Source organism: Rattus rattus, chromosome 2 (assembly GCF_011064425.1).
Source record: "Rattus rattus isolate New Zealand chromosome 2, Rrattus_CSIRO_v1, whole genome shotgun sequence".
Taxonomy (NCBI): Eukaryota; Metazoa; Chordata; class Mammalia; order Rodentia; family Muridae; genus Rattus; species Rattus rattus.
In genome coordinates this window covers 224,596,971-224,609,774 of record NC_046155.1, presented here as the reverse complement: position 1 = coordinate 224,609,774, position 12,804 = coordinate 224,596,971, and the positions used below count along the sequence as shown (strand labels likewise).

Sequence of the window (12,804 nt, the reverse complement as noted above, 5' to 3'; positions counted from 1 at the left end):
GAAAAAATATAATTATTTTAAAATAATGTTTATGAGTACTTTTTACGGATTAACAAGTTGAACCAAGCTAGTTAATTAATACAGATGGAACACAGTATTTCAAGTATTATCGCCTTCCTCACTCAATCTATTTCCCTAAAATTACATTTTAAAAAGAAAGTTTCTAAGCAGATATACATTAAATTAAACAAACTGTAAAGGTGTGATTTAAAAAAAAAAGTCAAATAAATAGAATCCAGCTTGCCAAATTGGACCCCTATGCCTTATAGGCAGAGCCTAGGTGCTTCAACACATCAAATTTAATATCCCAGAAAAATAATGTCATAAGAGGTAGGTTTCCAATTACAGATCAGTTGGTCTTAAAGAGCAGGAGGTGCCTTCTTTTAGAAGGACTAAGAATTTTACAGGAGAACGAATTATATCACTGTAATAAATCCTTAAAAAATTGACTCCACTGATGCTCTAATCTTCCTTCACATCATATCATCTCTTTTTATAAAAAATAAGGAGACAGTAACAATAAATACCAACCCAAAACAACACAGGAGGACGCCGACAGCTTCGTGCTTAGAATGACTGGCATTGCATTCAAAATGTACAACTGTCAAACAAGTTACATCCTAAAACACTACTCAACCTAATTTGTCTGACAGGAAACCTAGTTCCTCCAACCTTTAACTACTACATGTGGAGACCCATGATATAAGAAATATTTGTGACGGGGCTGAGCTTAGTCCTAAAATGGACATCACTTTTCTTAATTGGAAAAAAATCAACTATAAAAAGAAGAACGACACAATCTGTTGAGAGACCATTTCTGAGCTCTCTTTTTATTTTCCTGAGTTTAACATTGGATGGATGTGTCACAAATATTAAGATAATGCCAAGCACTTAGAGGTGCAACAGGTCTTAATGAAAATAGTTTGTCATATTTTCCCAAATCCACCCATCACAGAAGATCAGGGTTATGGATGGTAAAATAAAATATGTAATAGAACAGTACTTATTTTAGAGGGGCTTAAATAAATTTTAGTGGAGCAATTCCTTCTTAACAGCTTTTTGCAATCAGTTGCCTGGAAAGGGAGTTTTTCCTTCCCTTCACAAGAGCAAGGGAAGATGGAGCATCTCCTCCGCCAGGCAACAGTGGATCCTTTAGACACCTACTCCCTATTTCCAATCAGTTGTCTTGTGAGCCTGGGTACCGCGGAGAGAAACTGCCATCCTTTGTAAAATGTGTGTAACAAAACACAACTTTCTGCAGAGAGACGTTTCTCACCACGGCCATCATTTTAAGTTTACCACACTTGAAGAGTCCCTTCAGAATTTGCATTATAAATGAAGAGTAGCGATTATTTCTCCCGTCACTGGACAATGATTTGCTAGCTCTCTGAGCATGCCTGTTTCCAGACATGCATTTGAAAATAAAGGGGGGGCTGTTTAAGGTTCTAGAGAAAAGGAGTCTGGGAGTCCATCAACTTCTGGATTAGACAAAAACACTGAAGAACGCCACCCAGACAGCCCCCAGCAGATGCTCACAGCCAGGACCTGCTCAGCCTGGCGTGGCCAGAAATGAAGCAAGTTGCAGGGCGGCCAAGCGCTGCTGGCTGCAGGGAAAGAGAGCGCTCCGGAGCCGAGGAGATATTAAGTGAAGCACTAAAGCTAAAGATACAAAGTCGACTTCCCCTGGGAAAGAGAGCGAACCCGTCACTGCCACGGTGCATGCCTGGTGGCTGGGTTTACGTGAGGAGACACCGAGCGGCAGGGAGCCTGACGCTTACTGAGGGATGTGAGCACTCCCAGAGGAAACGCGTTCCGCTCTGGCTGTGCTTGTGGGATGAGTAGGAAATACTGAGGAGCACAGAGGATTTGTCTCGACAGAAGCTTACTCCACCGGCAAATAAAACCACCTTAAGCCAATCTGGGCAGAGCGTCATCCACAGAAAACTGAAATATATTTACCGAGGGATACAGGTTTACCTAAGTCCAAAGGCAGAGCCAAAGATAGGCTTCAGATCCCCAAAAGATAGAGTAAATCGAGCTAGAAATCAAGTAGGAGCCCCCTAAGTAAAACAGCCAAGTTAATAACAGGAAACCTGGGATATAGGAGCATGGCCACCCCTCCATCTCCTCTTAACACCGCCTATAAGCTTGTCAAGGAGCTGTTTAACCCCCTCACATAGGAAATCCAAAATAACAATTGTATAATAACAACTGACGGGTCAGTGTGTGTGTGTGTGTGTGTGTGTGTGTGGCAGGTGTGTGTGTGTGTGTGTACACACACACGCACTCATATTTGTTTGCATACATGTGCATGTATACATACACGTCTGATACGCATTTCACACTATGATAACCAGTTTGAGTCTAATGTCTTAGAGGACCGAGTATCCCAGGATGACTAAATGACTGGGCCAAAGGGCACAGCAGAAACTAAGCCCGCACGTAGCACATTATCAAGGTCTGGCTTATTCGATTGCCCAGGAACACTGTCCAGTCATTCGGTGACGTTACCATCAGAAAATTGCCATTTTCCGGGAACTTTTTTTTTTCCTGTCTCCTGAGTCCTTCACACTCGTGTGATTTAAGGTCTCGAGATTGGGTTTAACAGAGCTGGTTCGTCGGGAAACTTCGGCCTGCATACAATTTTCCATCAGCTCCTTATTGAGAATCTATACTGCCTCCTCCTGGCAAGGCTGCCAAAGCCACCCAAAATGGCCCATTAGCATTAATTGGAAATGCTAGTTCTTAGGCAGATAAGAAAGAGATTAGTGAAGAATCCAGGTCAGGAGTCTGAAGGGCTGAGAATGACAACTAATCCTAAAGGGAAAGTAGGATTCTGAGGTAGTCTATGTGGTACTGGTGGTGAGGTGGTATTGACAGGAGCTATGGCTGTACAGTTTTTTGAGTATACAAAAAACTGAATTATGAATGTAAATAAACAACACAGTGTAAATACCGGACAGAAGACTAGCTATAAAAAAATATGAACTTAAAGTTGAACATATTTTCACCTGAAATGCTTGGGCCCAGGAGTGCTTGAGGCTTCAGGCTTTTGTTTTTTTTTTTTGTTTGCTTTTTTGCTTTTGGCTTTTGTTTTTTTTTTCTCATCATAACATATTTGCACAAATACACTGAGGTGTTCCAGAGGCGGAACCCAGCCTATACACACAACAGTCAATTTGCGTTTACACGGACCTTAATGAGCACCAACTCCAAGGGACAGTTTTATAGAAGGTTATTGATGATTTGTGTCATGAGAGGAAATGTGTAGAACACGGGAGACCTCATGGTAGCATAGAGAGCATCTTGGTTTCAGTCTTTTGTTTGTCTGCTTTAAGTTAGGGATGCTTAACCTGTACAATTCCTGTTCCAGAGCCAACAGGTGAAATGGGTGTTTGCCCCACAAGCACACTGTTGGGTACAGGGAGAGAGCAGAATGTTCTTCTGTCTCCTGTGGGATAGAAGTAGAAGTACGGGACGACACGGGATGAAGATCCTAAAACACAGTCTTTCCGATCAAATCAGCACATTCGCACACCTACACCGGAAAGGCCACAGCGACTCTGGAGTTCACCCAGAAAGAGCTAATGCTTCTCAATGAGTGATACTGCAAAACCCACAGAGCTTACATTTAAATTGTAATTAAAATAATGAACGCCCTGGACTGTGGCAATAAAAATTAAGATAAGTGTGTCAATTAATAAATTGAGTTTTTAAATCAACAATAGCTTCTTCTTAAGAACAATAAATTAAAAAGAGCCGAATCTGGCACCTTCCCCTGGAGGCTACTCTTAACACTTTGTTCTGCTTTAATCAAAATTGAACTTGCCATCCCTTCAAACCCAAACACGTTTCTACTGTTACTCCCATACCTTCCCCATGAGACCAACCTCACCCCCTGGACCACCACACACAAATCGTGCCTCACCCCTCCCAACCAAGGCCCAGTGGGCTTAGACTCACGCCAGAGCTGTATTTCTAGCTACTATCACTTCTGGTATGCATGGACCTGAGTATCCTAGCAGGTGCCATGTTGTCTCTGTCACTGAGGACGGACCCATTCCTCGCAGAGTCATCAACTAGACTCCTCTAAGTTGGAGAATCTGACACCTTACTCTCTTGTCTAATCCCCTTCATGACATCCCCATCACCAGCAGATTAAATATACCATACACTGCCAGGTACACAAGCCCCCCCAACCTCCCCACCATATACTGCTCAGCTCTCAAGGAGGGTCTCTCTTCAGCAAGTCAACAAAATCAAGTTTTTTTTTTCCTTGCTGAAAGATCTCTGCCTAGAAGAAAAACCAAAACATAAATACAAGAGTAAAAATACCCCTGCCCTTAAAAGAAATGGCCCAGAAAGTCTTCAACCACCATTGAGCTCCCAAGCCCTTCTTCATTAAAATATACTCAGAATCATCTTTAAACTGAACATGGTATAAACTGTATCACCATGAAATATCTCTGTGGGGCGTTACATCTGGTTGGCACAACATGTGAATCAAATACAAACAGTGAGCGTGTCATCTCAAGACAGATAGATAGATTAGATAGATAGATAGATAGATAGATAGATAGATAGATAGATAGATAGATAGATGGATGGATGGATGGATGGATGGATGGATGGATGGATGGATGGGTGGATGGGTGGATGACAAATAGGTAGATAGATGATGGATGGATAGATGGAGATAGATAGATAGATAGATAGATAGATAGATAGATAGATAGATAGATAGATAGATAAGATAGATAAAGATAGACAGACAGACAGTTGGTGGGTGGATGGATAGGTAGATAGAGATGATGGATGGATAGATGAAAGATGGAAAAGATGATGATGATGGATGGATAGATAGATGGATAGATAGATAGATAGACACAGAAGGATAGATGATAGATGGATAGATGGATATAGACAAATGATAGATGACAGGATAGGATCCATCCATTCCCTGATCATGCAACATGAGAACACTGAAGTAAGCACACCTTACACAGAAATCTCAGATGTCTCACCACTACCAGCAGCTCAACACCAGCAAATGTATTCCACGATTTCAGGTCTTTTCTGGTTTCCTCACATACCTTTCCATTTCTAAACAAGTTTCCCTTTGGAATCAGGCACACAACTGAGAATAATCTACAAACCCATGGGAAAATTTCAATACCTTTATTCCAGAGATACTCAGCCAGTGGCCACCCAGTCTCTTAACAACCATCTACCCGTAAGGGGCCAGAATGAAAGTCCTTTCACTAATTTTTTTTAGAGTAAAACAATGGGAGAGTTATAAACTAAGAGTATCCAATATAGGAGGGCAGAAGGTGAAAACCACGTAAACCGCCATGCTGTGAGACATCCTGAAGACAAACACATTCCACATTTGTCTTCGGATAAACGAGTATCGGACTCAGAGGTTAGCGAAGGCCCTCCTCCCCGTGAGCCCGAGCGGACTATTTTAGCAACATCAGATAATTTTTTTTGAGAAGCCATTACCACACACATTATCTCTCCGTATGTTAGCCAGCAGCCTCCTTGGGATGTCACCGTTTGCCCTAAGACAAGTAATTACCAGCTTAGTTATTTTTATTTAAAAGATTCCTACCATTTCAATTTAAATTTATTTCTCCCGTAGCTTGCATATTCATTAAATATTGAGAGGAGCTGGAGCTATGGTAAGAATATATCCTAGGAGAAAATGTGTGAGAAAACACCATGAGACTCCAACGGGCCTGGGTTCTGCTGGGGCTAGGGTACAAGCAGAGTTCAGTTGGAACCTTCTTCCCTTCCCACAAGTTGTTGCTTACTGGGGTGCATTGAAATTAACACCACTGCATAAGTTAAATACCTGTGAGCATGTGCAGATCAAATTTATAGTCGGTTAAATCATAAAGGTAATATGGTCTTAGCATTTACACACACCAAATGCCCACTGCGGCCTCCTGAAATCGGGACTTTCTCAAAATATTTTAGCAATTCGCATTAATGGCCACATTCTGAGGGACCAGAGGGTGAAGTAACTTTGATACTCGCCTGGACACAGCCATCAGCGAGTCACAAAAGCAGTGCGTAACGCATAAGAAATGAGCAAGCCCAGATAGTTTTCTGATATTTGCTTTTCTTTCTTTTTTACCATTTCTTTGTGTTGGCTGGGGTGCCTATGTGCATATGTGTGTGGGGGGGGGGTGCTGTGGGACATTCATGAAGGCATGGGGTGAGAGGTCCACCTCAGGCGTCTTCCTCACTCTCCATGCCATTATTTGAGGCCTGGAGCTTACAGATTAGGAAAAGTTGCTTAGCCACTGAGAGCCTATGCTCACTGTCTCCACCCTCCTACCACAGCCTGAACTAGAAGACGCACCACAAGACCACCATGAGGCAACCTCCACACCTAGACCTTGACAATACAAGAAATCCAAACTCAGGTCGTCATGCTTCTGTGGCAAAGACATTGCCTATTAAGCCACTCTTGCCAGGCCCTGACTCTCCTTAATGAGAGTCTTCACGAATAAGGATGAATTATATATAAGCCCCTTCTAAGTCAAACAAATCTGTTTGAGAAGAGTTTTTCAAACTTACTGTGTGCGTGCATGTGTGTGTACACATGTGCATGGGAGTGTGAATGTTTACGTGCGTGTCGGTGTGTGAACATGTGTGTGCGAGAGTGTGTATGCGTGTGTCTGTGTATGCATGTATATCTGTGTGTGCATCTGTATGTATGTATGTGTATGCGTGTGTGCATGTATGTGTATGCGTGTGTGTGTGCATGTGTCTGTTCACTTGTAGGAGGTGTAGCAACAGCACTGTGTTAACACGTTAATAACAATTGTTTTTTAACTTAGAAAATTTAAGAGTAATAGTTTTAAAAAGGCCTCTAGACCTTTAATCCAATTTGCTGATATTTTATGAAAGGGTTTTTTAGATGTTTCAAGAGGAAAAAAATTCTTAAGAATGGATTAAAAAATGGTTAACAGTGCTAAATGTCAACTGCAGGAGTTATTTACTTGAGACTTGCTCCTGAAACACCATGGAAACAACAAGATTAGCATTTCTTACGATCGAAGAACTATGTGACCAACTAAGGTAGGTAAAATACATGCATCAAGTGACAATAGAACACATGTTCACCGCAATACCAGAAGAGGGTAATGGATTCACATATTTGCAAATAATTCACAGCATGTAGAAGAAATGCAATGTCTCGCCGAGGCACACAGGAGATGCACCTGCTGATGAACTGTTAAATTAAGTCGTAATGGAGAGGGTTTATCTAAGATGGGCAAGAAAGGGTTACTCCACGGACCCACAATAAGAGAAAAGGACTCAAGAGCACAGAAGTGCCATTACCTGAAATGGGGCTACACATGTAATCATGATTATAGAGTAAATGCATAAATAATGCTTTTGAGCCTAATAGGTCTGGTTGTAACTGAATCATAGAGATTTGAAGTTTCTATAGCAAGTAATTACATTAAGTATAGTATAAATATAATTAATTGTTATAAATAATAAATACAATATTTGTTATAATAAATATAATAATGATATAAGTTACAATAATTCCCCATTCGTATGAAGGTGAAATGTCCTTATAATTTCATATTGAATATCACTAATGGCCTGAGGACTTAAAATGACAGAACACCAAGCAGGCCTGAGTCTCTAGCTATAAATATACAATTATTTCCATAAAACAAGGTAGATCTTCACCCTAATATTAAGTATATTGTGTATTCTGCAGGTCATATACAAAACAATCAATTACTCATGAGACAATGTGGATTCCACAACTCAAAGCGCAGACAGCCTCACCTTGGAGCAGTAATCAACGTACAGGTGGCCACCAAGGGCTCAGGAGGACACTGCTGCCTGTGGGTTCCTACACACTTACCAGCATCTGCTGTCTGAGCTGCCTGGCCAGGACACTATCCTGAAGAGCATTCTCCCGCTGAGAGGCATCGGCCAGCACATTTGCTGTGGTTTCTGCTTCCTGAAGCCACTTGACAAAGTTCTCCAGGTCTCTACGAGACGTCTGCACTGTCCGCAGCTCAGCCTCCAAGGCACTCTGTCTATCAGCAATGCTAAAAGAAACAATGTGGAAGACACAGCTCTGTGACTTACAGAGTGACGTCATACATCACATGGACCCAAGACAAAATTAACACACGGCCTCGGAGGAACCTCCATCCTTTAAGCCATCAGATGGAACTGTGTGATTTTTCATCTGTCGGTCTAAAATAATCCTTAAAGATGTCTACTGACTTGTGAGATATCAGTACAGAGACAGGGAAATAGTAACAAAACCACACCCACAACATAAAGTAATCATGCCCGTATTTTACATATCAGATTTGTACATTAACCTGATCTCTTAAGAGTTATGCCAAAATCTATGAGCTGCCATAGAAGGGATGTCAGTCAAAGGCAATATCAATACATCACACACTGAATGGAAAAGAGCAAAATCAAGGGGAATATTTAAGATTTAAAGACAAACAATCAAAGGGCTAACATGTAGAGCTCAATGATGAAGCACCTGCTTCATATTCACAGGGACCTGGGCCCAATCCCCAACACCACAAAAGAAATAACTTTCGGCTTTTGCTAATAATACAAGTAAATACAAGATGATTTAATAATACTTGACTTAATATATTCAATAACATAATAAAATTTAGTGATATTAATTTAATATTTAATAGTATCTGGAAGGCACTGGATAAACAAGCTTTTATGAATGTTTCATTAGTTCCACGTCAAAACCAGAGCACTGAGAGTTATTTGAATTGGACAAGATATACACCTGTAAATTCAACATTTAAAACTTTCTATACCTCAAAGCTTCACTATGACAAAATAGACAAATCATTTTCCTAAATGGATACTAGGCTGGAAAGATGGATGGACCTGTGATAGAATGCTTGATGTACCATCATGAGGATAGGAGTTTGGGTCCCGGAAAGTAACAAGCCGGGTGGCCCACAAATGCCTGTAACTCTAGCTCTAAAGAACACAATTCCTATTCTGTCCTCTATACAGGCAGGAAGGCAGGCATGCGTGTGCACACACACACACACACACACACACACACACACACACACACACACACCCCAAATAAATAAATCTTAATTTTAAAAAAGGCACTCACATTTTTAGTGCTATTTATATAAACCCAAGAAGATGAGAACTTCCTGTCCATACAAAGACTCAAACGCAAATATTCAGAGCACCATTACTCAAAACATTGGAACAACGCCACTGATAATCATATGAAGGAAGCACTCATCAATGGAACATTATATACTACTCCATGAACAATTAATCATAGAACGAATAAAAAAGTCCTGATAACCTAACATGCCTGTACCACAAAAATATGCTAAGGGAGAAGGAATCCATGTTCCAAAGGGCACATACTGTGAGATTCCATTTTGGGGAAATCGCTAAAGCCCAAACAGGAAGTGGAGAGTAAAAAATACACTCCATGCAAGCAATGGAATTTGAGTCAAAAACTGAGGCAGACTCTACTCAATGACATGGTCAGCTCTCAAATGCAGGCTGCTAAGTGAAATAAGCAAGATACAAAAAAACAACAGTGAATCCACTGAGGTGACATTCTGGGATGACATAATCAGAGCAGCATCTACTCCACAAAATTCCTCTAGTCACATTATCTAGAAAGTAAACCCATAGTTTACTTGTAGTAATTTGCCTGTAGTAATTTGAATAGCTTCCATAGACTAATGTGTGTGAACGCTTGGCCCACAAGGACCACTCCACTATTAGGAGGTGTGACCTTGTTGGAGGAACTGTGTCACCATGGAGGTGGACTTTGGGGTCTTATAAGCTCAAGTATGATCAAGGTGACATGGTCTTTCTCCTGTTGCCTGCAGATCAAGATGTAGAACTCTCAGCTCCTTTTCCAGCGCCATGGCTGCCTGCAGGCCACTATGCTTCCTGCCATGATACTGGACTAAACGTCTGAAACAGTAAGCCAGCTCCAATTAGATGTTTTCCTTTATAAGAGTGGCCGTGGTCATGGTGTCTCTTCCCAACTAAGACACTGCCATCCTCTATAACGTTTCTTCAATTTGTTTCCCCAATTTAACCTCTACTTCTCTCTTATATTTTCTTCATGTCCAAGTAATGTTTCAGTTTTTTTCTAGAATATTATTGATAGTATGACCATGTAAAAATTTTATGCCTATATTATAATGTCCTTTCTACCATCTCCATTTGACAAGATCAAACCTATCCTTTAAAGTTTAGAGCCCATCTCTGAAACTATTCTTTCTCAGGTTTCCTCACTCTGGGTTTAGAAAAGGACAGTGAGCTAATTTATATAAAAAAAAATCATGTGTATTTTACAAAGGTCTTTAGATTCTACTTTGATGCTAAACTTTTATTGTCTGTAGACTTTTTATCTGTCCACTTACTCTACAACCAACAGGCAGAAACGGGTTTCCATATTTCCACATTCCTCAGAGTCCATATTGCAGAATTATGGTATTCGTAAGATGGCAATCTAGCCATATGCCTTTGAGATTTGTTCCCAAATGCCATTTCCCCTAAAGATCCTGGAGACAGACTACCTCAAACTATATGAAGGGGGGATATTCCAGAACCAAAGAAACAACACCAGGAAACACCAAAAGGCTCTTTGATGGTGAAAAAGGGGATCAAAGAGAAAAGAGTGTGTTGTCGTTTTGACTGCTCTGTAATCCTGTATTAACTTGACAAAATTACAAAAGGGATACCCAAACAAAATATCTCAAAAAGGGAGAACAAAACCATGTGATCCAAGAAGAGATGACACATTTGAGAACAAAATGAATAGACATACTCAATACGGTGAGTGCGGTTAGGTACAGAAAGCATAGCACTAGGAGGAATGCCTTCAAGATAAAGATATCAGGAATGACAGCATGCCTAACGTTGTGAAAAATTACATTGTCAGGCTACTGAAAAGACGTGAGAGGAATTAGCAACAGGAACAAGGAAAATTATGCATTAAAAAAAAAAACAGAGGCAAACACTAAGTTCAGATAAAGCAAAAGAAACAAAGGGTCAGTGAGAGTCCCTATCTCAAGGAAACAAGGCAGACAGCAATACAGGAAGACTTCTAGAACTCTCCTTTGGCCTGCACATAAACACACAAGGGCACATACCACAGGCACATACCACACATACATGTACACAATATACCTTTTAGTTATAAAAGGGAACACTGAAATATAGACCCTGTTTATAGAAGTCTAAATGATCTTTATGTTATAATGAATTATAGTGGAATACACTATATGTGTGTGTATGTATATGTGCATATGACTCAGTAGTAGAGTGCTTGCCTACTATATGCACAGTCCTAATTTCTAGAACCACAGAGAAAAAAAAAGAGTTATCATAGTCCATATATATATATGTCACTTTGTGTTCTGGCTTCTGAAGTTAATATAATTTATATGAAGTTTCTAATAGAATGCAGCTCGGCTAGTCCCTTCTAGTTTATTAAATTTCTGATTCTAAAATTAGACCCAAATCTAGTGTGGTGTACTAAATAATAATAATAATAATAATAATAATAATAATAGTAATAGTAATAATATATTCAATCAAACAAGTTAATAAATTACTTTTAATACTCCTGTATGCTACCCTCAGAAGTAAAGGACCTATTTTGCCTCCTCTGTCATTTCCCAGGAACATGGTCTAGAGTAAACTACTTAAAAATCTTTGATATACTGGTTCCAGCCTTAAAATGAAGAGCTTGAACTAGATCCATGAAAGAGCCATTTCAGACATGCTGGGGGTCCTCTTCAAACAGTGTAAGCCATTGCTGATATCACAGAAGCTGTTGGAAGGGTTCTCCCACTGCTGCCCCCATCCAAGCTTGACATTCTACTTCATTAAGTGTCTCTACTTGTACATGAAATGTTCCCGGAGGAAAGATGAGCAGAGTACAGACAGCAAAGAGGTTGGGAGGCACTGATCCTAGGGCTTCTACGGCCGGCCATATCTAATACTGAACACATATTCATCTAAGGTCTCAGGGCACATATGCGTGTGTACATGTGCATTTGTGTGTAAACTCCAAAGGGCAAACTGATGTCATTCCTGACAGGTCATCTACATTTTTTTTTACACAGTCTGGCAGGCCATGCCTATAGGCTATGCTGACTGAGATCCAAGAATCTACCTATCCCTGCCCCCACAGCCCTGGGATGACCAATCAGAGTATCACGTTTGGGTGTTTTCATTACAAAACATAGTTCTGGGGATCCAGCTCAGATCTTCACCCCAATTCTTAATTTGCTGAGTCTCAAACAAGACTAGGAATGGGTAGAAGGAGCACAGAGACAACGGTAACTGGATGTATGGAAAGGAGCCTATCATGATGGGGACGAAGGTTTTAACTTTAGGAAATCTGTGTTCAGAAGACAAAAGCAGGGACTTTAAAAAAAAAATAAGAATAGGCTGAAAACATGTAAGATCTAACATTTGAAGTCTACAAAGGGTGCTTTAGCTAAAATATTTTTAGGCTTCAAACAAAAGAAATAACCGACTACAGGACACAAAAAAAATAGAAATAGCTTCACGTAGAAGATGTGAGGGCCATCCACGGGTGACAGATTTGTGATCGTTTATATTAAAGGGAACCAGGATTTTTCTAAAATATGAACTCTTAGCTTTCACATGATGTCTGCAATAAAACTCACTGTGAAGGTCTATAAAACAAGCCAATAGCCATTTTGTAACATAAAATACGGCCACCTACAAAGCAGGCTTTTGAAACCGTAA

At 40.3% G+C, this 12,804-nt stretch overlaps 1 protein-coding gene across 1 annotated transcript in view; it reads right to left on the bottom strand.

Moving 5' to 3' along the window:
* The window catches only part of Utrn (utrophin), a 593,945-nt gene that overhangs the window by 319,943 nt on the left and 261,198 nt on the right, over positions 1-12,804 (bottom strand). Inside the window, 1 exon segment of the mRNA XM_032894978.1 lies at positions 7,898-8,087. Coding sequence (XP_032750869.1) covers positions 7,898-8,087 — 190 coding nt within the window.